Here is a 23,347-nt window from a genome sequence, read left to right on the forward strand (position 1 = left end):
TGCATCCTGGTCCAAAAACCTGCCCATCAAGCTGCCTGGTCAAATGTTCTAAAAAGGATTGCACTTGTAAGTACAAGCATTGCAGAAAGATACCTGGGACAGTTTTATTTCTTGGCCACACCACATGCAGACCGCCAGCCCGATGAACGGTCAGATTCTTTCAAAACAAGTGGCCCGCAGCAAGTAGGACAATACAAACACAGATATGCAGGAAACTACTACATAATAGCAATGCACAAGAATTGCAGATAAAAGACCCCTACTTGCAATTTCTTGCGTTCTAAGCTCAGGGTAAAATCAAAACTATTTCCATTGTAACAATTTTAGTAAGAAGCTGACATTATGCCCACATTCATTCGGGTCTCTAACGAGTTTGAATTTGGCTAACAAAAACACAAATTCCAAACATTCTCAGTTTCCTTCGTATTTTGGATCTGCCATCACATAGTGGTAAGCTATTACCAGAACGAATATACAGATGCCGAGGAAATTGGCAAAGAATCCCAAGTCCTGGTCGTCAATCATCTGCACAATGAAACCAGCATCAGAAATACATATATGGATGGCGCCACTAGACAAATGAAATTTCAACTTTAGCAGGACTGCTAGATGAGGAACTCTTTCTGTGGAGGAATGAAAGCTGTTGCCAGCACAACTCAATGTAACTCAGCACGTAGGTTGCCTTCTAGCCATGCTTTTTTACATTAGGATTTGCATCAAAATGTATTTTTGGTGTAATGAATTTTCACTGAGGAAAAGTTTCAAGTATTTGGCATATTCTGTAATAAATGATCTCTCTCTCTCTCTCTCTCTCTCTCTCTCTCTCTCTCTCTCTCTCTCTCTCTCTCTCTCTTCTTCTTCTTCTTCTTCTTCTTCTTTCTTTCCCCTTTTCTTTCCCCCCCCCCCCCTTTTTTTATGAAGAGTCAGGTAATAAGGGATATTAAAACCAAAAATAAACCCTCCCCAAGGCGCATGATATATGGTTTACCCATATGTGTGCAAGTCATGCTGGAGTCCACTGGCCACCCATGGCCCCTGGGTGACAGTGGGTCCGATGTTTGGTTGAAACTTGAGATTGGGGCAGAACACTTTGACTGGGATGGAGTCCTGATACATTAAATGGGTCGTCTTTATTTCCTGCAATGCTTGAGTGTCTCTTTCAAATAGGACCATGGTCAGAACAGCACCAGCTCAGTCTGCAACACAGCAACAACCATCGACATGCATGGTAACCCCACTACCATTCAAGCCTATTAGTGTGGTAGAAGATGAGATCCAGAAACAGTTTCTCAAGAAGACATGTCACTCCATAAAGTAAGATCAAGTTTTCAAATGATATCATGTGGCGTAACATAAGTGCGGGTTTTCAAATACCCCAACAATAACCTCTTCACACAACTAACAGCAAATATCATATCAACCAAAATGTATTGAAAGATAACATATGCAAAATCCCCAGCTCTGCCTGATAATCAATCCCTGGGTGTATAAATATCTGATATGATGCATTAGTTTCCGAAGAACCCCAGCATATTTTGTAGAGATACTCATTGGTATGTTAGGGACAAACAGACTGGCTGCTAACAATCACTTCTTTCACCTCACCTAGACTTCCACACCAACTGCCCCATTTTCATCAACTTAAAGGAGATACCGTGCCTCTTCAAACATCCACGGTGCTGTTGTTGTAGACTATCTTGTCATTAGATGTGAGGTTTTAGTTAAAACAGATGGCCAGGAGATTCATGAAAGTGATCGATTCTGTTTAGCTTGGCTCTGCCATTAAAAACGACGGAGACCACAAGAAGGATGTTTCCAATTGAATTGAAGCGATGTAGATTTAGTGGAGATGTGACTATTGAGAGTACTGTGATAGACACGTGTTGATGAAAATCAAGGACAGTAACTCAATTAGGCTCCAAGGGACAGAATGTTGGGAATGAAGAGGCAACATGAACAGTGGATGAATGTTGCAGAGATAAACATGTTGAGATAGATGTACAGAGATAAGGAGAGAATTAAAAATGAGGTCGTTTGGAGCAGCCTATAAGAGATCCCAAACTCCCAATTGGATTAAATGACAAGCAAGAAAACCGGCTACAACTGTGGCAAGGGAACTCTTCCCAGACGCCCAATTGGATTAAATGAGAGCCAAGAAAACTGGAGACAACTGCAGCAAGGGAACACCGCTCTCTAAATTTGAGTATTAGATCAGATTAGTTACATCCCGTTGATTGTCTAATTCAATTTGTTCTCTGTCCATAGGCTGGTGGTTTGAGATCTCCAAATCCCAAGTGGCTTGCGCATACGTTGGCCCTCACATTGATTGGCTTGAGCATTGTGGGTACTGTTCTGTGCTGGCATGTCTCCAAGCTCAAGGAGAACCTCTGTTGACATATCTCCAAGCATGACGAGGGCTGTTGCTTAGTGCCAGTGTGTCTCCAAGGAGAGTGTGTAAGCAATGTAGCTCCCTGTGCATCTGGTAGCTAGTAAAGGTGCCTCGGCTCTTCTCTTGATATAGATCATGTTTATTCTCTTTCTTTAACAACAAGGCTTTCACTTGATAAAAATAGGGCCTCCAGAATTTTTGACGAAACAGGATCCATAAAGTTGACCTCAAATAGCAGAGATAAGGCTATGTTCATGATAATGATTCTACCTTTCAATGAGGCCTCTTATTTGTTGATGACTTTCAGCTAGCAAATTTAATTTGATTTTCAACTTCTTTTACTTAGGCCAAGAAGATATCAGATGTATGCAATGATGATTAAACATCATCGATGCATTGGTAGAGCCTCGCAAATATCTAAATGATAGCCCCAAAACCACACACCAACATGCATTAAAACAGGCTCTTTCTCGGTTAAACTAAAGGAAACCAACCATCTTGATAACCATCCTACTTTCCAACTTCTACATGAAACAAAAATTCTAAAAGCTTTTCTGAATGTCGAGAATGACTTTGAATGCGTTGGGATTGGATGTCAGCACTAGCAAAACTCATTTGCTTAGAAATGGTTTTGGTCTAAAACCCATTTGTCAGCAAATAAACCCAATGCACTTTCTTTTTTGGATAACCCCTTTTTTTATGGATAATACTTCAAAAGGTTTTTTAAAAATAGAATAAGAAGTGTTTTTTAAAGGTGAGACAAATTTATTAAAGCAAGCAAAAAATAATAAATAAATAAAAGAATGGTACAAATGAATAACTAAAAAGAGTGGGATAATGAGTTAATCCAACCATAATCATCATGTAAGCCTTACCCAATTAATTGGGGTCGGCAAACTAAGATCAAAACAAATTGAAACTAATTGCGAAACTAAGATCTACATAGCAAATTCAATGAGCAACACATGCAAAAAATCACAGCATATGCCACCATTGCAATTCATGAAAAGAAAAATAAACTTGTCAACTTTTGCAGTGTTCAAGCTCTAAAAAAGTCACATGTCATTTATTTATAACCTAGAAATGATTTTTTTTTAAATTTTTATTTTATTTTTTAGGATGAGAGTATATTATAAAACAGAAAAGCAAACAAACTACACAAAGGAAATGAAAGAAAAGAAAAACCGAAACAAACACCCCAACAGCAGAGTTCCCAGAACTCATGACCTGTCCCCATACACAATCAAGGAGCCCACTCCTTAGTCCACTGGAACATTTTACAAAGAAACCCACCTAGAAATGATTAAAACCCTAATAAAAGGATAACACTAAAACACCCCTACTGTAAACATTAGTCTAATCAACCCTTAAAAGTCAGGGTAGTTTAGATTATTAAAATTTATTTCAAGGCCTGAAACCAAAAATAAAATAAAAACATGCTCCATCTATATCCTGTGTTGGGCTCACATTGTGTCCATGAGGGACCCACAAGATCCATTGGGGTATACATATGGGACAGAATGCCTCTAATGTAGTTCAGGTTGACTAATTTGAAGAATCTTGGGCTTAGCAATTTATTTTTCCTCCTGGTTCTAGACCCCTTTGTCTTACTCTGATAATTTCTGTGTCTGGTTAATAAACAAATGGAACCAGAATGCTGTTCAAATAATAATAAAATGGAACACAAGTTTTGATATTTGTACTGTAGGGCTTGCTATGACTATCATCTGGTTTAGTCTTTCACTGTATGGTGGAAGTTATATACTGGGAATGCTGTCCATTCTCAACAAGGGGCAGCTACCTAATGCTGTATAATCGAGTCAAGAGGAAAATGCGGAAGCTCATATACAGAAATGGGTCTGGTCAGATAGGGTTATGTTGATGTAGATTGAACTGATTCTAGAGTTTCACAAAGTTTCCTCTTAGTATACCATTCTTTATTTCGAATCACACAATTATTATATGTTAATAAAATAGCTTATTCTCTATGTACTGTTGCTGCTGCTGCTCCTGCTTCTAGTAATTAATCAATTCACAGGCCATTGATATATCCCCAGGGCTAACTAGGATGCAGCACTTCCCTGACAAATAGTTTTGTAGACTTCTGTTTATCGTGCATTTATTGAGAATGTCTCTCCTTACTGGAAGCTGTAAATTGCAAATTTACTAATATGAAAAAGTAAAGATGCAAAGGGGCCACAATAAAAATGCAGATATTAAGGATTTATTAGTTGCAGTTGACCAAGATAGTTTCCGTGTTACAACACCATTTTTAACAACAGTGTCTAAACGAATCATTGAATCTGGAAATCAAAGAGGCTGTAGGCACTAACTCCTTCAGTTTTAGTTACTCATGCAATCTGTTGCTGCTTTTCAATACGGTTAGCTCACTCTCCAGCAGCCAAGGGTGAGTTTGGTTGCACCAAAGCTCATGAAATTTTGAACCAAATCAGACAGAATAATAATGAAACTTATGATATTTGGTGTAACCAAAGGCACCCTGAGGCAACCTTTAGTCCAGCATTAAACAGTCATTGTAAAAGAAGGATAATGAGCCTCTAATGAACTTAGCAGCTCTCTCATGCAAGCAGACAGGCGATGGCAATTTCGGCACAATGGGATCTGAACTAAGGGTCCGTTTGGATTGGTGAAAACCAAAAAGCGAATGAAGAAAGGAAATGTCACATCTAGTGTTTTCAATAGCATCCATATTGAGCATAATATCGTACGATACATAGCGTTAGGTCCCTTGTAGTGTACACATAGCATTAATAGAGTAAATCCCCCATAGCGTATGTCGCGTTTTGTAAATGATAATTATATTTTGTATTTTGTACTCAATATTCTACACTTGTGGGATTTTAATTTCTTTCCATATTTTTTTTAACACACGCACACACACCCCCACACACTCATGCCATAGTGGGATTTCACCACCTATGGATACTCGAACCCTTGACCGGGTGTTGAAACTCCTGAGAGTCTACCACCAGAGCAAGGGTAAGGATCCAATTTCTTTCCATACTTGTGACTTGTGGTTTCAATTAGATATTATAAATTAAAGTAGTTTACTTAGAAAGTTGTTGGTGTGATAAAGATTTGATTCGGTTTATGAATATGGATTGGCTTTTGATAAATGATAATTAATAACTTGTTTCAACATGCTTATACTTGAAAAAATGAATCATATTTTAGGCATTATATATATATATATATATATATAGTTTTTTCTTACTATTTATCATATTTTTTTCCTATTTTTGAATTAACAAATAGAAGTATCATGTAGCTTACACTACACACTACAAAGGGCTGAATGCTACACAACATGCTACCACTATTTAAAACACTAGTCACATATGAGGAAAGCAATGGAAAGGAAATCTTTGGAAAAGAACCACTACATAACTTGTTTGTTTTAGCATACATTTCAATGGAATAGTGGAACAGTCGGTGGTCAAAAGTGAGAATTGTCACTCAAAAAGCATGGAAATCTCCATTTCATAGGTTTTAGAATCAAAAAGGGAAATGGCCCTTTTCTGAGGAAATCCAAGGAAATGAAAACCAATTTCCTCACTCCTCTTGGCTTTCGCAAATGAGGGGAACCGTTACATTAGAGGAAATCAGTTTTCTCCCATTTTCCACCAATCAAACAAGCCCTTAAGACCTGTTTGATTACAAGGAATCCGTAGCATGGAAATGGATAACTATAATGATTATTTAATCATTATTTCCATTGGCACTATCGAAAAATGGATTCCATTTTACGGGTAGGTTTGTTTTGAAACCGGAAATCTCATACTCATCAGACAAAGGTCACCTCATATACTACGCCAAAGAAATACAACTAAGGATAAGGCTAATGATTACTTTGAGGAATCCACTGTTTTCTTTGCAAACAAAATAGCAGAAAATGTCAAATTAAGTATAAATAATTTCTTTTCCCACCAAACAGGCCATTAGTTGCCCAATCCTTTTAACTAGGTGCCACTGTTGCTTCTTGTGTGTTAGACTCACATCCTGATCCCACTTCCTACTCGTTTACACTCGCAAACATTTTGAAACATACACTTCCCTACTCCAGTACCCGAATTTGTTGCCACTTTTCTTAAAACTTTGTGCAATCATACACTTAGAAAGGATGTGCCAACTCATTGTGGCCAGCAACTGTTGTAGGTCAAGCAATTTCTAAAACTGTTATTTGGAGATGCTTGGACAAGTAATATTACTTCCCAGTGTCGGTTTAGGACCTCACTAACTTGTGGACTCTGTTTGCTACATGATGTTCTGGTTTCATGTATGGACTGTTGTGTGAACAAAAGGACCAAGTGGAGAATCCTATTAAAATTGTGCTTGGTTTTCAATTTTCCATGAAGGCAACTAGTTGGCATGACAAAAGTACATCTCTGGAATGATGAAACATTTAATATACCAACAATGATCTTAATAAGTAAGCTAGGAGATTCTTTTGTGTTTATCAATTATGAGGATTTATTTGCTATGGCAGTCCACACAAATGTTTGAACTCTGTGGCCTATTTGATAAGTGGGAAAAGTAAAGGAAAAGAACTGATTTCCTTTGACAAAGTGTTTTCACTTGTTTAATACGCAAAGGAAAAAAAAAAAACCAAGGATTTCACAATGTAATCATTAGCCTTGTTCCACATTTGCAATTCTCTAGAACACGATATGAGGTAATCATTGTCTAGTGAATAAGAGATTTATGCTTGCAAAACAAACATACCTCTAAAAATGGAATTCATTTCTCAATAGTAACAACGGAAATAATCATTAAATAATCATTAGAGTTAATCCATTTCCACACTGCAAATTCTGTTCTTTTCCCACTTATCAAACAAGAGGGAGAATGTGAGTTTTCCACCCTTTTGCACATGGATAGAGAGGATTGCTACTAGCACAGAGTCTCACCAATAGAAATTTTGAGGAGAATCTCCCAATAGACAACCACTTCCAAATTTCTTTTATACTCTCCCAAAGAATCTGTGATCGTCTCATATAGCTTTCTAGTGAACACACCTACTCACTTCATCATCATAAAGGTTTTCTTCAACAACCACACATTCCACAATATGGAATCTACAATGATTTCATAGTACTCTTTGGTCTTGGCATCAAGATTCACCACTAAGGAAAATAACGGGGCCTTTGCCAACAACACATCCTTCCAAAACCAAACCTCATTTACCCAGGCCAACAATAAATTGAGCACCATGAAAAATTAAGCCACGCACCTTCTTGTAAATAGCCCTCCCATTCTGAGCAAGTCTTCTATGGATAAGCCTAGTGGTTTTCTAAACGCTAGAGCTCACATTCTAAGTAGGGACTCAAGGGTACCAAATCCTTGCCCCAAGACATCCTACTTCTAAAGAATAAACTCTCCACCATCACTTACCAAGAAGCACCCAGTTTTTCTTCATACCAGGCCCACACCTACACCGACAAGTTTGAGAGGAAGGATTTTGTGAGTAATCCTACCACCAAAGGATAGGAATGACTTTTTCCACCCACCCAATCTCCTTTCAATTCAATGATCGGGTCCCAAAATGAAATGAAATTTGCATTCCCACCTATATAAGGCGAAGGTATTTCATCAGAAACCTCGAGCTACTACACCCCAACATTTCCATTAGGGCCTTTTTGTTTCATGCGTTACATCGATAAATCCCGGGATTTACAAGTTTGAAAATTCCTGCGTCTTGTTTGAATGGCTCGGCAATTTCAGCAGTCGCAATACAGCGAATTCCCATGCTGCAGACTGCTTGAGGGATTTGAGATAACCACTCAGTCATCTCTGTGTTCCGCATGAGTACCCAGTGAACGGTGGTCGTGCTTATAAACCCATTCTCTCGGTCGACATAAGCCCCCCCACCCCCACAAAAAACTTTTCCATTAGGGCCTGTTTGTTTCATGCGTTACATCGATAAATCCCGGGATTTACAACTTTGAAAATTCCCGCATTTTGTTTGAATAGCTCGGCAATTTCAGCAGTCGCAATACACCAAATTCCCATGTTGTGGACTTCTAGAGGGATTTGAGATAATCACCCAGTCATCTCCGTGTTCCGCATGAGTACCCAATGAACGATGGTCATGGTTATAAAACCACCCCCCAATCAACACACCAACACCGATGGCCTCTAAGGTGAATGAATTTCCTCTCATAAGAGAAATCTTGCTTACATCTTAATCTCAGTGATCCATACCAGTGTTTCAAATAGCGCCCGTAGCGTGGCCGTAGCGTTACGTAGCGTCCCAAATAGTATAAATCCCCTGTAGCATACGCTACAGCTACGTAGCACGTAGCGTCCGTAGCGTAAGCTACAATGTATTTTTATTTTTTTATTTTTCACGTTTTCTTTGTTTCTAATGTTGAGGAATGTGACACTTGTATTATACTTGATACTTTTAACCTATGGGATTTTTATTTCTCTTCATAATTGTGACTTGTGGTTTCAATTAGACATTATTAATTAAAGTGATTTGCTTAGAAAGTTGTTGATGTGATAATTATTTGATTTGGCTTATATATGTGGATTGGATTTTGATAAATGATAACTAATAACTTTTTTGGACATGCTTATAATTGATAAAATGAATCATCTTTTAGGCATTTTAATATTTTTTTCCTTTTTTTTCACTATTTATTATATGTCCTATTTTTAAATTAAAAAAAGAAGTATCATGTAGCTTACGCTACACGCTACGTATTCACGCTACACGCTATAGAGGGTTGAGCGCTACACATCACGCTACTGCTATTTAAAACACTGATCCATATAATGGGGATTCAATCACAACTGTTTCCTATTGTATTGTCCACCTAAGACTTGTATTTGCTTCATTTTTAGGATCATACCCTAAAATGAGCTGTCAAGATGGATGGATAGTGTGGATGTAAGGCACATACATCACTGTGGGCCCCACGATTACTTCTCCCCCAATTTTGGAGGATCCAGAGATCCTTCCAAACCGTGTCTGTGTATGCGAGGGTGTATGAAAAGGACATTCTTTTCTACTGCTTTCACCCATATTTTTACGGAAATTCGATTCCATTCCAAATGCAAATAGGTTGCTTTCTTAGGCAATTACCATGAAATCAACTTATTTCGAAACAGGTGCCTTGTTGGTCAAAGTTCACTAATGACTACTATTAGGGAGACGTAAAAGGTCATCATTGCCTAAGTGCAATACATTACTGATGTAATGCATGAAACAAACAAACCTTTAAGGAATCAACACTCTCCTCATTTATGGCAACATCTGCCAACACACAATCTCCCTCAAATTGACCCAAAAGACTGCTTTCAAGTAGAGTAGGGCATCCTTCATCACCCTTACATGGCTCAAGCCTCAAACAATCTAAGTTTGTCATATGCAAACTAGAGATGGGACACAATCACTTCCAACTTACCAATGTCCAAACCTCTCAAATAACCCAACCAAGAAGCCTTAGCCATCAACATCCTCTAGCTGTCAACACTCTGCAAAGAGAAGATGGGAAAGAGAGTCTCCTTGTCAAAGCCTTCCAGAGCTCAAGAAGAAATCCGCAGGAGAGCCATTTTTTAGGATAGGAAAAGAAGCTAAATCCAATGGACTCCTTAGTGCACCTTGTCCATTTCCTTCCAAATCTTTTCTTTCAAGAGTAAAGTAGAAGTCCTAGTCAACATGATCGTACGCCTTCTTAATATCCACCTTACAAAGCATTTTGGGTTGATCATATTTTCTTCTACAGTCCACGGCTTCATTCGCCACCAAAATGCCATCTATTATTTACCTCTCTTTAACAAAAGCCACGTGCAAGGGGGAACTAACCACACTTAAGACCTCCCTTAGTCTCACTAAAGTTTTGTCAACTCCATCAACCAAACTAATCGGTTTTTATCCTCTCTCTTTTTTTCTTTTTTTTTTCTTTTTTCTTCTTCTTTTTTTTTTTTTTTTGCCATCCTTCATTCATGGGGTGTGATTGGGAACATCTTGAGGGAGATTTGGGGGCAATTATGTAATTTTATTGGCTTTAAGGTGGGTTGGGATGATCACTCATTATGCAAGCAGATCATAAGTCGTACATGTATACACAACTAGATCATTAGTGTGGATCCCACATGGTAACGCATGAGTCCAACGTAGGGTCAACATGGAGGATGTTGTTAATTTTATTCTCCGTTTCATGCCCTTAAATAAATATACAAAATCTAAACAACCCTAATGGGAAATATGGAACTTCGGTAGAGTTTAAGGATAGATTATGTGTCCTGTGGGGGGTTGAAATAGATTACTAGATGGTAGTTGGCGATATCTTTGTTGAATTCTTCTTTTATGATGTTTCTTTTGATAATTTTAGGTACTAAGGAAGGAACTTGGAAAGAGAAAATGAGGGCAAAACGGTTGATTTCAGTGGAGTAAAGCTCTTTAACGAAAGTTGTTCTCCAAGCATGTCATATTGGAACAATGGCGTCATGGTACCTAGAAGCTATTAGAATGCAAGAAACAAGTGCTAAGACGATTAAACAACTCAAGCTCAAATTAAACTTGAATATAAATCAGCAACCAAGGTATCATCTTCATCTGCCTGATACATATGGCTACAATTATAATAATTTACACAAAAGCACCGTTTAATGCAAAAAACATAAGAAAATAAATCCCAATAGTCCACACATGGTGGCCAACTTCAACTCAAAACTACTAAATAAAGAGGAGACTTAAATAAGAAAATTAAAAAACAGCAATTTGAGAGTCCAACTCTTTTTATATCAATTGTATGGCCTATCTATTTACAACCATATGGAATAGAGTAGTGCTATGCAATTTTATTACACAATGGAATTGTTGGGCTTCAATTTGGACACACGGCCACACATGTAATGAATGGCCTGATTTTAATTGTGCGCGCGAGAATGTATGTGTTAAGCGTGCTAGAGTCGTATTCAACTCAAATCGAACCAAACACCTTGTGACCAGGCGCCTAAATATCTGAATTAGGACCAAATCTGTGAAGATTGGCCTGATTACTCAGCCACCGATTGACAAAGAATCAAGCAATTTATAAAGGGGAGGTTAGTACTTCGGATGAGTTCTTTTTGCCTTAAAGACAAGGACTTATATCATAAAGATGATGGTTTGGTTGCGTTCGTTAAACAAATAAGTGTTAGAAAGAAAAGAGGAAATAAAAGGCCAAGTGTCGATTTAAATGTAGATGCAGTACAATTGGCAGATAAATAAAATAATGTAGAATAAATTATCGACCGCAGTTCGAGCAAGCGAGATAGCCATGAACGATTGATAGTCTTTGGACTTGGATGGTCGTGAGACAGTCGTCAAAACTTGGACGGTCATGAGAAGGTCATGGTTTAGTCAATAGGTTTGGACCGGTGTTTGAATTATCTTCGATATTATTGAAATATCTCTGATATTATCTTTATCTCCAGCTTAGCATACCGATAACACTGGTAGCGATACTGATAACGCCAGTAGTATCGAAAATTCAAGGTATTAGTAATGTATTGCTACATATCGCCAACGTATCAATATCACTAATGTAATCGCCAATATTTTTCAACTACGTAAATTCTAGGTGTCGCTTGTATTGCCAATGCATCAATATTGCCAACGTATTGCCGATATTTTCTACTATGTAAATTCTAGGTAATGTTTGTATCATAAGTGTATCAACAATATTTCAATAATACCGCCAACGTACTGGTATCATCAAAATTTTGTTTATTAGAAAAAAAAAATCAATTTTTTTTTCATGGGCACATGGTTGTAAGTAGTGTTCAATTTGTCATTGATAATATCTCGATATTATCGATATCGCAACATGAGCGATATTGAGACCATTGTTTAAATTATCTCCGATATTGTCGAAATATTTCTGATATTATCGTTATCTCTAGCTTGGCAATACCGATAACATTGGTAGTGATACCAATAACACCGGCAGTATTAGAAATTTCAAGCATAAGCAATGTACTAAGTATCGCCAACGTATCAATATTGCCAATATTTTCATTTGTGTAAATTCCAAGCATAGCTTGTGTTGCCACTGTATCGATATCGCCAATGTATCACCAATATTTTCGACTATGTAAATTCTAGGTGACACCGTAACGCTTGTATCACAAGTGTATTGGCGATATTTCAATAATATCGTCAACGTAGAGATATCACAGAAAGTTTGTTTATTAAAAAAAAAAATTATTTCAATTATTTCATGAGCACATTGTTGCATGCAGTCTTCAATTTGTCGTTGCTAATATTAATAATATCTCAATATTATCATTACCAGAACATGCGCGATATCAAGACCACAATCTTTCATTTCCTTTTTAGTTGTTGATGATTTCTTAGCAAAATATCGTGAGTTATTGATATTCTACAATACCAATGGATTTTTAGATGGATGATTGGATGGTTAGATGGGATGGATGGGATGGATGGGATGGTTAGACTGTTTCTTACAACGACATATGCTTTTAAGCCTCCATTACATGGAAACTTATTGTGCATACATTCTTTTTGCAAATTTTTATTCCTAAATATGCAAATATGTGTATTTTAGCATCTCCTAAAGTTTCACTGAAAATTCTACCAATTTTCCCATGTTTTCTCGCATTTCCGGTTATCAGCGATATTATCGGCGATATCGATATTGTTTCCATATCCCCAGCCAACGGAACTTGTAGCGATACCGACACTTCGAACACTAGTTGTGACTAAGGAAATCACTAAGAACTTGGCGATTTAGGGATTCCAACAACGGGGTCGTGTATGTACTAAGTGGAGAAACTAAACTAAGCAACGCTAATCAATTTAACTTGTTGCAACATGGTGTTGGATCGAAATGAAGAGGTAAAACTACGCCAGGCTAAGTTAAGATAGGCGTTAATGTAGAAAGAAAGATTGATAGGTAGCGTTAAGCTAAAAAGAGACTTGTTTGATTCAATTGGCGAATGCCTGGAGCTCTTCGTTCTATGCTACTTTTGTAGACTTGGGTTAGGTGGTGGCCTTGTGTATGGTCCCTTGACTTTTGGGATCGACATTCTAATTAGTTAGCGATCTTGGCTTGATATGCTTCTATTTTGAGAAGGGACCAGCCAACCATTATGTTACTATGTGTGGTCTTGTTTCTGTTTTTAGACAATTTTCTTGTCTTAGTGCACCGGTTAGAGGTCTGCAGTTGCACGTGGCCAATTAAATCTGGTCACATGTCACTAGATATCACCGCCTTTGCATTGCGCTAAGTTACGCATGCTCTCTAGTCTCTGGGCACTTTGCGTATGTGCAGCCTATGTATTATGATGACCGCTTTTAGGGTTTCGGTTGTGCACATGTCTCTGGGTGTTTTAGCATTCTTGTCATGACACGCGTCTTTTACAGAGGTGTATCTCAGATCCTTACTATCTCTCCACTATGCTCCGTGAGTACCTTTTCTGGCCTTCGTACAAGTGTGCTGACACATGGCCGTATCTTACTCATTAGATCTGGCCGTGACAGGTCAGGTGTAAACAACAATAGCTCTAGTTCTATTCGTAACTCAGAAATAGCATACAATTTGTATTTAGAGACATCTTGAAAAATAAGAACCACACACAACTATAGTTAGTAGTTGCAAGCTGTATTGCTGTACAAAAGCCCAAAAAAAAAAAAAAAAAGAAAAGAAAAGAAAAGAAGGGAAAGGAAGAAAGCCCTAGTTGTGCATAAGAGCCACACTAAGACAATGGCTGGAGTTTTTTGTTTTTTTTTTTCTTCTTTTTTGTTTTTAAGATGACAATGGCTGGAGTTGGAAGCCCAACAGTCAAACCAGTTAACTATCCAGGCAATCATATCAGATTATTAAGTTTCAGTCCAATCAATCATGCAAGGGCATTTTCACACTGGGCTCAAGTGGGGTCGCCTATGGGATGCAGGAGCACACTCAGGGTGGGCAGGGCCCACGGGGGAAGTCTCGTGTTCGAGACTCCTCACCGGGGGTGATTAATGCGCATTTCACACCGGGCTCGAGAGGGGTAGCCTGTGGGATGCGGGGATACACTCGGGGTGAGCAGCCCATGTCAGGCGATACACATGTGATTTGGGGCCCACGAGGGGGGTTTGGCCGAGGTCCTAACCCATGAGATGTGGGGCCTGAGCTATGAGATAAAGGGTTTAATTCGCGATGCTCTAACAGTTCAAGCTTTTAGAACAAGTGGCATCAAATTGGTATCAGAGCGGGAAGTCTCGTGTTTGAGACTCCTCACCGGAAGTGATTAATGCATGGACATTTTCACACCGGGCTCGAGTGGGGTCGCCTGTGGGATGCAGGGGCACACTCGGGGTGGGCGGGACCCACGAGGGAAGTCTCGTGTTCGAAACTCCTCACCGGGGGTGATTAATGCGCATTTCACACCAGGCTCGAGTAGGGTATCTTGTGGGATGCGGGGACACACTCGGGGTGGGTGGCCCGTGTGAGGCGGTACCCATGTGATTTAGGGCCCACGAGGGGGGTTCGGCCAAGGTCCTAACCCATGAGATGTGGGGCCTGGGCTATGAGATAAAGGGATTAATTCGTCATGCTCTAACAGTTCGAGCTTTTAGAGCAAGTGGTTAATTGTCCTGCATCAATCAAGGTGCCAATCCAAGGTCACATCTAAAATCTGATAACACATTGGGTGGGTCCACTTTGGACTTCTAATCTTAATGTTTAGACCGGATACTTCATCTTTGTATTTTAAGGCATTAAAAAAATATATTTAAAAGAAAAAAAAGAAAAGAAAAAAAGAAGAAGCTTGCAGAAAAAGAAAATACACATCTTCAACATCACTATTACATTTTATAAAAAAGAATTTAGACATACAAACATAATAGGGGAATGAGGTAAATCAATAAAATCTTTTGCTCTTGATTATAAGTTTCTTCTCAATATGAAAGACATAAATCTAGCACCGTAAGTTATTTCGTCAGGTTATGATGAACTTATTTTTTGATAAGCTAGGATGAACTTAAATGACTAATCAACTACAACCTAGCGCATGCCATGACCTCCTTTTTTTTCTATCATAAATTGGCAACAGCAAATTACTGGTGTCTCTATTACATTTGATAAAAGAAAATTTTTAAACATTCAAACATGATAGGAGAAAGGAATAAAAGCAATGGACAAAATCTTCTCCTCCCATTTATAAGTTTCTCGTCAATATGAAAGACAATAATCCATCATCATAAGGTTTTTTTTTTTTTTTTTTTTTTTGAAGAAGAAGAAGAAGAATATCATCGTTGGTTATTTCTTTAGGTTATGACAAAATTCTCTTTTTCAATAAGCTAGGATGAACTTAAAGGACCCATCAACTACAAGTCTATAACTGGGTCAACAACATGACTTTCTTTGCCTTCAGAAATTTTGTTTCCAATTTTTCCCCTAAAAATATCAGAAATTTCAGTACAAACTACTGGTTAAATAGGTTGTAGACTTGTAGGTTAACCTACAACCTGCTGTAGGTGATCAGTTAGCAAACTAAATTACCATAAAAACCATACAGAATGTTAACAGTACGTGTTTAGACATCTGAGAAGGGAGCAGAACAGTTCAAAACAGTTAAACCGCCAGTTCAAAATCAGCCTAAACCATCATCATGGTGTTTGTTTATCGCTAATGACAGACGTTATTAAAAACAAAGGCCTGGAGACCGATACAGAGCTAGCATATTACAGAAGAAAATTGATCGGGGCATGGGGGCTGCTCCACGGGGAGGAGGGAAGGAATCCGATGATCCTGTCCAAGTCAGATGGGGAATTTTAACTCCAAAAATGACATCACAAACTGGACCACGCGTGCCATTAAAAGTTCAGTTGTAATCATGTCAAAGACTATTTCACCTAAAAACAATGATCCAAACTAGTTTAACAAACAATTAATAACACTTTATGGTGGTTCAACTCTAGGTTTTTTTTTTTTTTTTTTTTGAAGGTACCACTACTAGGGATTGAACCCTGGATCACTAATGCAACCAAATGGCCACACATGCCAATTGATCAAGATTTGAAGAAAAGGCCCCCATCTCAGGTGAGCACGCTCTGCACATGTGCACAAGAGAACGCCCACTTTCTCTTTTTAGCTCATCTCTACTTTCCTTTTATTTCAAATCTCTAGATTAGGAAATTCCCTCTTTCTTTCATATCTTTATATTAGAAAGGGGAATAATTTTATATATTTCTTATTTAAGTATTTTCTTATTTAGGCACTTTCTTAATCATAATGCTTTGTTATTTAGGTGATTTCCTATTTTTGCAGATTTTTAGATTCATAGCTTCTATTACAGATTGTAAGGTTTAATTATAAATAGGGCCTATGGCCTCCACGAAAAGAAAATAAGTAAATCAATATTTATTTTATTTTATTTTATTTTTAAAAAAAAAGAAGATTGCGGGAAAAGACCCAACAATTCTCTAGCCGAATGCTAGAGATTACAAATGCAAGACTGTGAGCAAGCTCAACAATCCTCTAGTCTTAAACTAGACATCACCCCCCCCTTCGAGAATAAGAAATTTTCATAAGAGAGAATTTCATTCAACTTGTTTTATTCCATGGGCCATATGCGTTATTTATAATCAAACCTTACAATCTATAATAAAAGCCATGGAATCTAAAAATCTGAGAAAAAAGAAAATTACCTAAATAACAAAGCATTGTAATTAAGAAAGTGCCTAAATAAGAATATACTTAAATAAGAAATATCTAAAATTACTCCCATGCCGGAATTTCCTAATCTAGAGATTTGAAAGAAATGGAAAGTAGTGATGAGCTAAAAAGGGAAAGTGAGCATTTTCTTGTGCACACGTGCGGAGCATGCTCGTGTGAGATGTGGGCCTTTTCTTCAAATCTTGTTCAATCGGTACGTGTGGCCATTTGGTTGCATTAATTCCACCCGGCTTCGAAAGCAACTCGTCCTCGAGTTTAAATTGGTAGTCATAATCTCCTACAAAGATCCTCGTTTGTAGCATCTTCTTCGGCTTCACTGGTAGTTGATTGGGGAGACTTACAGGCCTAAAGGGTAGCCGGTGCATAATATGGTGTTGAAACGTGAACCATCTTTTCTTTTGCTTCTCGTTGGCCCTCTACGTTCTAGACGTCGATTGTGGCCCCTTCGTCATAGTCCGCTTTCGATTTGCATACCTTGATTGATGTTGAGATGGTACTATTATGTTAACCTCTATGGATTTTGTCAATCATTGTAGTATTATCCATCTCTTTGACCACCGGATCGTCCATATATGTTAAGCCTTCAGTCTCCTCAATTGGATCATCCATCAGTTGATCTTTTGGCATTACTTGAATTTCCTCCAATTTGACCATTGATCCATCAACCAATCCAAAGGAGGATTCCTTTTGGATTGCTATACTATTTATAAACACGTCATTCCTTGGAATGCTAGATCAAACATATTAAAGCCCATAAAGCTTTTCTTATTCAATTAAGGGCTCAAAGCAAGCTCTCACAAACTTCTTGAGTTCCTTGATTTCATTTGTAATATCTTCATTAGATGTTTTAAGCTCCTTCTTGACCTCCTGTAAGTTCTCCTTCCACATCTTTTGAATATTTTTAGGCGTCACCGGCATTTCCGTGCGATAGGATGCTTTTGGATAACTGACATGTGGGGAGGGTCGTTGAAAAGAATCACCATAAGGCACATATGAAAATGGGTATGATTCAAGGTGATATGAATGGCGATCTTGATCGTCAAAGTAACTCGGATAAGAATAGCATGATGGATATGGAAAGGCATGGGAGTCCGAATAGGGATTCCAAATAGGGATAATTGCACGACACATGAGAACATCTTCCTATCCATGACATCTTTTTTCTTTAAATCAATAAGAAAAGAAAGAGATTGTGGGAAAAGACCCACCAATCCTCTAGCCAAATGCTAGAGATCACGAATGCAAGATACATGCGAACATCTTCCTATCCATGACATCTTTTTTCTTTAAATCAATAAGAAAAGAACGAGATTGCGGAAAAAGACCCAACAATCATCTAGCCAAATGCTAGAGATCACGAATGCAAGACTGTGAGGAAGCTCAACAATGCACACATGCTGAGCATGCTCGCGTGAGATGGGGGCCTTTTCTTCAAATCTTGACTAATCGGCATGTGTGGCCATTTGGTTGCATCAATCACTTGCACACACTACATTGTCTCGACCAGCTCATCTAATTAGCAGGCGACTTTTCCATTTGTTCAAGATATCGGACAGATTAGCTGGCCAGTCCTATTTGATCGGCATCCACTCCCAATTTTATCAGGATTTTATCAAATCAATCCTCTGCGGTTTTCAATGTGGGAATTCGCATTATTAAATAATAATTTTTTTTAAAAAAAAAAAAAACACTAAATATAACCCGTCTTTCAAACAGATCATACCGAACTAATCCAACAGCAATCATATATAAAACAAAACAAAAAAAATAAAAAAAAATCATCAAACAAAAACGAACAGTGAGTAGTGGCAGATAACAGATCTACATCTGTCCTAAGCAATATCAAACGGATCCTCCTGCCAAAACACACAATCCTAGCGCACATCGAAATCATTACCAACAAAAACAACACAGATCTGTCAAAATCCAATCAAGGCTATGAGAAGAGGAAAAGCATATCCATCACAGCTCTGATCTGTCCAGAACACCCAGCAACGCAATCGAAGCTCTAATGTCGAATCCGATTAACAAAAGGCGACCATCGGATTAAAGAATCTTACCAGAAAAGTGACAGAATCGATCGATTCCGAGCCGAAAATTGGAGAAATCGATTGAAAATGAAGATCGGAGGACGACAGAATGGAGGGAGAGAGAGAGAGAGGCGCGAGATGACCCTTACCTTATACGATCGCCGAAAAACGCTCGCTTCTCTTTTGCTTCGAGGACGAGAGACTAAAGAAGAAGAGCAGAGGGAAGCGGATTGGCTGGTGTACCACACACCAGCGATATAGCTTATGTATTGACGTCAGCAAGCTATGTGGGTAGAGATTTGGATACGATTTAATTTTTGGATAATGCTCTAAAATGAATATGCTGAAGTGCCGTCACCAAGTTCATTGAGCCCTACCATGGTGTATATGTATATGTTGTATCCTCACCGTCAATCCTTTTGAAAAGATCATTATCCTGGAGTATGACACAAAGGAGTCAAATCTAAAGCTTTAGTAGACCCACCACAGGAAATAAGGGGGGAGAGCGTTGTATATAGTTAAAACCTTCCCTAGGGGCTATAGAAGTTCTCAATCAAGCTAATATTTATGTTTTACCTTCTTTCGTGTTGAACAGGTTAGATCTCAAATAAACATAATGAGACCATGGGAAAGTTCAACGTTAGCGTATCATAGCCTCATTTATCCTTCAAAATTACATTTTAAAATGATCTCTCGAAATGGATGGATACAACATATACACTAGAGTGAGGTTCACATAACTTAATATATTACTTAAGTAGGTAGTCTTGCTATTCAATCTGTCCGTAGCGAATCCACATCCCATCTTCACACGGCTCGTACCCCACACCAGCTGTATCGGGGAAGCGGATTGGCTGGTGTACCACACATCAGGTATATAGCTGGTGTTGGTACGTGTGTGCGAGTACGAGCGCGGACGCTCTTCGAGCTCAAGTTGTATGAACGGTTCAGAGGAGATCAAAGTAACATGGCCCCATATTTATGTATTTATTATATCCACACCGTTCATCTATTTTTCGAGATCATTTTAGAGTAATATCCAAAAAATGAATCATATCCAAATATCAAATGGACCACATCACAAATAGCAGTGAAGATAATGATTTTCACCATTAAAAATTTAGTAGGGCGCACTTGTAATGTTTACTTTCCATCCAATCGGTTCATAAGGTCACAAAGACCTAGATGAAGAGGAAAGACAAATTTTATATTTATCCAAAACTTATGTGAAACCCAAAAGGGTTTCAATGGCAGACGTTCAATCCCCCATTGCTTTTTGCAGTGGGGACCACTTGATTTTTAGATCTGTTTTATTTTTCGGCCCAATCCTTATGAAGAGCTCACAAAATGGATAGACAGTTTGGATATAACACCTACCTCATGATGGGACCCACCGAACTTGCTGACGTCAATACACCAGCTATATAGCTGGTGTGCAGTACACCGGCCAATTCGCTTCCCTATATCGTTGGTGTGTGGTACACAAGCCAAACGGCTTTCATAGAGACAAAGCCCTGTAATTCGAATGATATGCTCGACATTTCGTAGAGATCTACTGTATTCGTATTGTACACGTGTGGTGTTAGTACGTCCAAACCATTTCGTGTAATCAAAGTGGACTGTTCATTTTCCCTGGAGATTGACAGTACATTGGAATCATCTGAGTGACTGTTGAGATGGATGGGCAATCAAATGGGGGCTCACATGGTTGATATAATAGATATATGATCAAGACATTTGTTAGCATGGTTAACATAGACCGTCTGTTTTCCTGGACATTAATTGGAAGATTGGGATCATTAAGCCCAAGTCATTTTCCCATAGAGCTAAGTGATGAAGGTGAGACCCAGATGATGAAAAGTCTAGATTAATAATTCATTTTGGTGGGCATTAGTGTGAGGTTGTGATCATCCAACCAAACTGATTTTTTGGAAGGATGGCCAATCAAAAGTAAGATCCAAATGATGAATGTTATTGATTAATAACTCAAATGTTCATAATATGATCAATGTGAATTGTTAGTTTTTTAGGCATTGATTGAAAGGTTGGGATCATCCCATCAAAGTGATTCTTTAGATGGATGGGCATTTAAGGGTGGGCCCTAATGATAAATGTCATAAGATCAAATATCATAACATTTGTAACATGATCAATGCATTCCAATAGTTTCCCTAGTCATTGATTCGGAGATTAGGATCATTTAGCCAAAGTGATTTTCTTAAAGTGAAAAAAAATTAAGGTTGAAAGCTAAATGATAATTAGTGTAGAAATGATTGGACCATTTGTAATATTGTTGATATAAGCCATCCATTTTCCTAAGCATAGAATGAATTGACTGGACCATACAATAAAAAGTAATTATTTTTAGAGGGATGGACAGCCAAAGTTAGGACCCACTTGATAGATGGTCTACCCCAATAATAGATTCCATTTTCATAACCATTAAATAGGTGGGTAAGTATATTTGACAAAAGTGATTTATTATTATTATTATTATTTATTTATTTATTGTGACTAGCAATAAAGAGTAGAGTCAAATGGTGGATGGTTTAGATTAATGACCAGATCATTTGTAGTGTGATAAATATAGGTATTTATTTATCTAACATTGAAGTAAGATTTTTCAATAAAATTGAATTTTTTGACTGTGACTAGCAATAAAGAGTGGAGCTAGATGACGAATGGTTTAAATTAATGATTAGATCATTTGTAATATGATAAATATAAGTATTCATTTATCTAACCATTGAAGTAAGATTTTTCAATAAGAGTGAATTTTTATGGGACATGCAATCAATGGTGAGAACTACATGAATGATGAACAATGTACATTAATAATCACAAGTATGACCAACATACGACATTCATTTCTCTAGTTGTTATGGATCACATGTGCCAAATTTGCTCACATGAACAGTATCTAATCCGCTCATCAATTGGATCACATGATATATAATTGGCATCGAGAATTGTAGTTGATCAGAAGTAATAGATCATGCCACACTTATTCATTTAATTCGGACGCTTCTCAGTACACTACACATGATTCCCAACTTATAAGCCAACATGCAGAATTTGGTAAGCACCAAGCGTTTGGTGGTGTTCGTTAAAACCAAATGTCTGAAGCACCTACATAAATTATTTTTTTATTTTATTTTATTTTATTTTTGTGACCGAGGCTAAGTTTAATGGTAAATCTAAAATAAGCACTGTGGACTCAAATAGAAATCCAAAATTACCGTGGGCAACAGAAATTTTCTAATTTGCATAATACACAATCTAACTTTTAACATGTGGCACTTCTCTAGGCCACCATGATTTATGTGTTAGATCCACACCATTCATCAACTTTTTTATATCATTCTAGAGCTTGACCGCACCACCGAAAGTAGTGGGAATGGAATGACTACCATTATAACCTTCCTGAGGTCCACTGTGAAGATTATTTGCCATCTAATATTTTCATAAGGTCACACAAACCAAGATGAAGGAAAAACACAAAAAACTAGCTTAATTATAACCTTTTGTGGCCACAAAAAAGTTTTCAATGGTAGGCATCAAATTCTAACTATTTCTTGTAGTGTGGCCCACTTAAGCCTTAAATCTACATTGTTTTTTGTCATGTTTCCTAAAATGATATGAAAAAAATGGATGGATGGTGTGGATAAAATATATACATCATAGTAAGCCCCACAAAGCCTTTTGGACATGACCATTTGCCAGTCTCTAGCTAGATCTTCGCGGAGGTAGTATGCAATCCCTACTCAATTTGGGGGAGTGGTAGGGCTAGGCATGGGACGACTCGACTCGGCAAACTCTACTTGACCGACTCATTCAGATCCGATTGGATCTAAACTGAGTGGGTGAGTTGATCCAAATTAAGTTGACTTCGTCCAATTTAAACTAAAATCAGGTCTAGTTCAAGTAAGTCGACTCGACTCGACTCAACCCGAAATCCAACTTTGTGTGTGTGTGTGTGTGTGTCTATATATATATATATTAGGTTTTGAGTTGATAAAGAGGTTGCAAATTTGATAAGTGAATTTAGGTTTTGAGTTGTAATTTTAGCCCATGGATACCAACTGCACCCGACCCGACTCAGTGCTGATTTGACCTAACTTGGTACTTATGATTGGGTCGGAATCTGTCCGGATTAGTCTAGCCCAGACCTAGACTCGGATTGAGTCAAGCATGCTGGACTCGGCACTGAGTCAGGTCAAGTTCGGTCAAGC

At 38.0% G+C, this 23,347-nt stretch overlaps 1 protein-coding gene across 3 annotated transcripts; it reads right to left on the minus strand.

The window, feature by feature from the left end:
• Positions 1-19,402, minus strand: LOC131233029 (dolichyl-diphosphooligosaccharide--protein glycosyltransferase subunit 4A). 3 transcript variants are annotated; one of them, XR_009165041.1, is made up of 3 exons: positions 19,265-19,402; positions 94-525; positions 1-19 (listed from the first exon to the last, which is right to left on the minus strand). XR_009165041.1 is itself a non-coding variant. In XM_058229593.1 (2 exons), exon 2 carries the CDS (start codon positions 523-525, stop codon positions 412-414), a length of 114 nt encoding a protein of 37 aa, XP_058085576.1. In that variant the 5' UTR covers positions 19,146-19,176; the 3' UTR covers positions 207-411. The 3 variants fall into 3 exon arrangements, 1 of the variants encoding a protein (XP_058085576.1); XR_009165042.1 differs by lacking the exons at positions 1-19; positions 19,265-19,402 and adding an exon at positions 989-4,376 and having other exon boundaries at positions 207-525; XM_058229593.1 differs by lacking the exons at positions 1-19; positions 19,265-19,402 and adding an exon at positions 19,146-19,176 and having other exon boundaries at positions 207-525.
• Between the last annotated feature and the right edge of the window lie 3,945 nt (positions 19,403-23,347).

Source organism: Magnolia sinica, chromosome 18 (assembly GCF_029962835.1).
Source record: "Magnolia sinica isolate HGM2019 chromosome 18, MsV1, whole genome shotgun sequence".
Taxonomy (NCBI): Eukaryota; Viridiplantae; Streptophyta; class Magnoliopsida; order Magnoliales; family Magnoliaceae; genus Magnolia; species Magnolia sinica.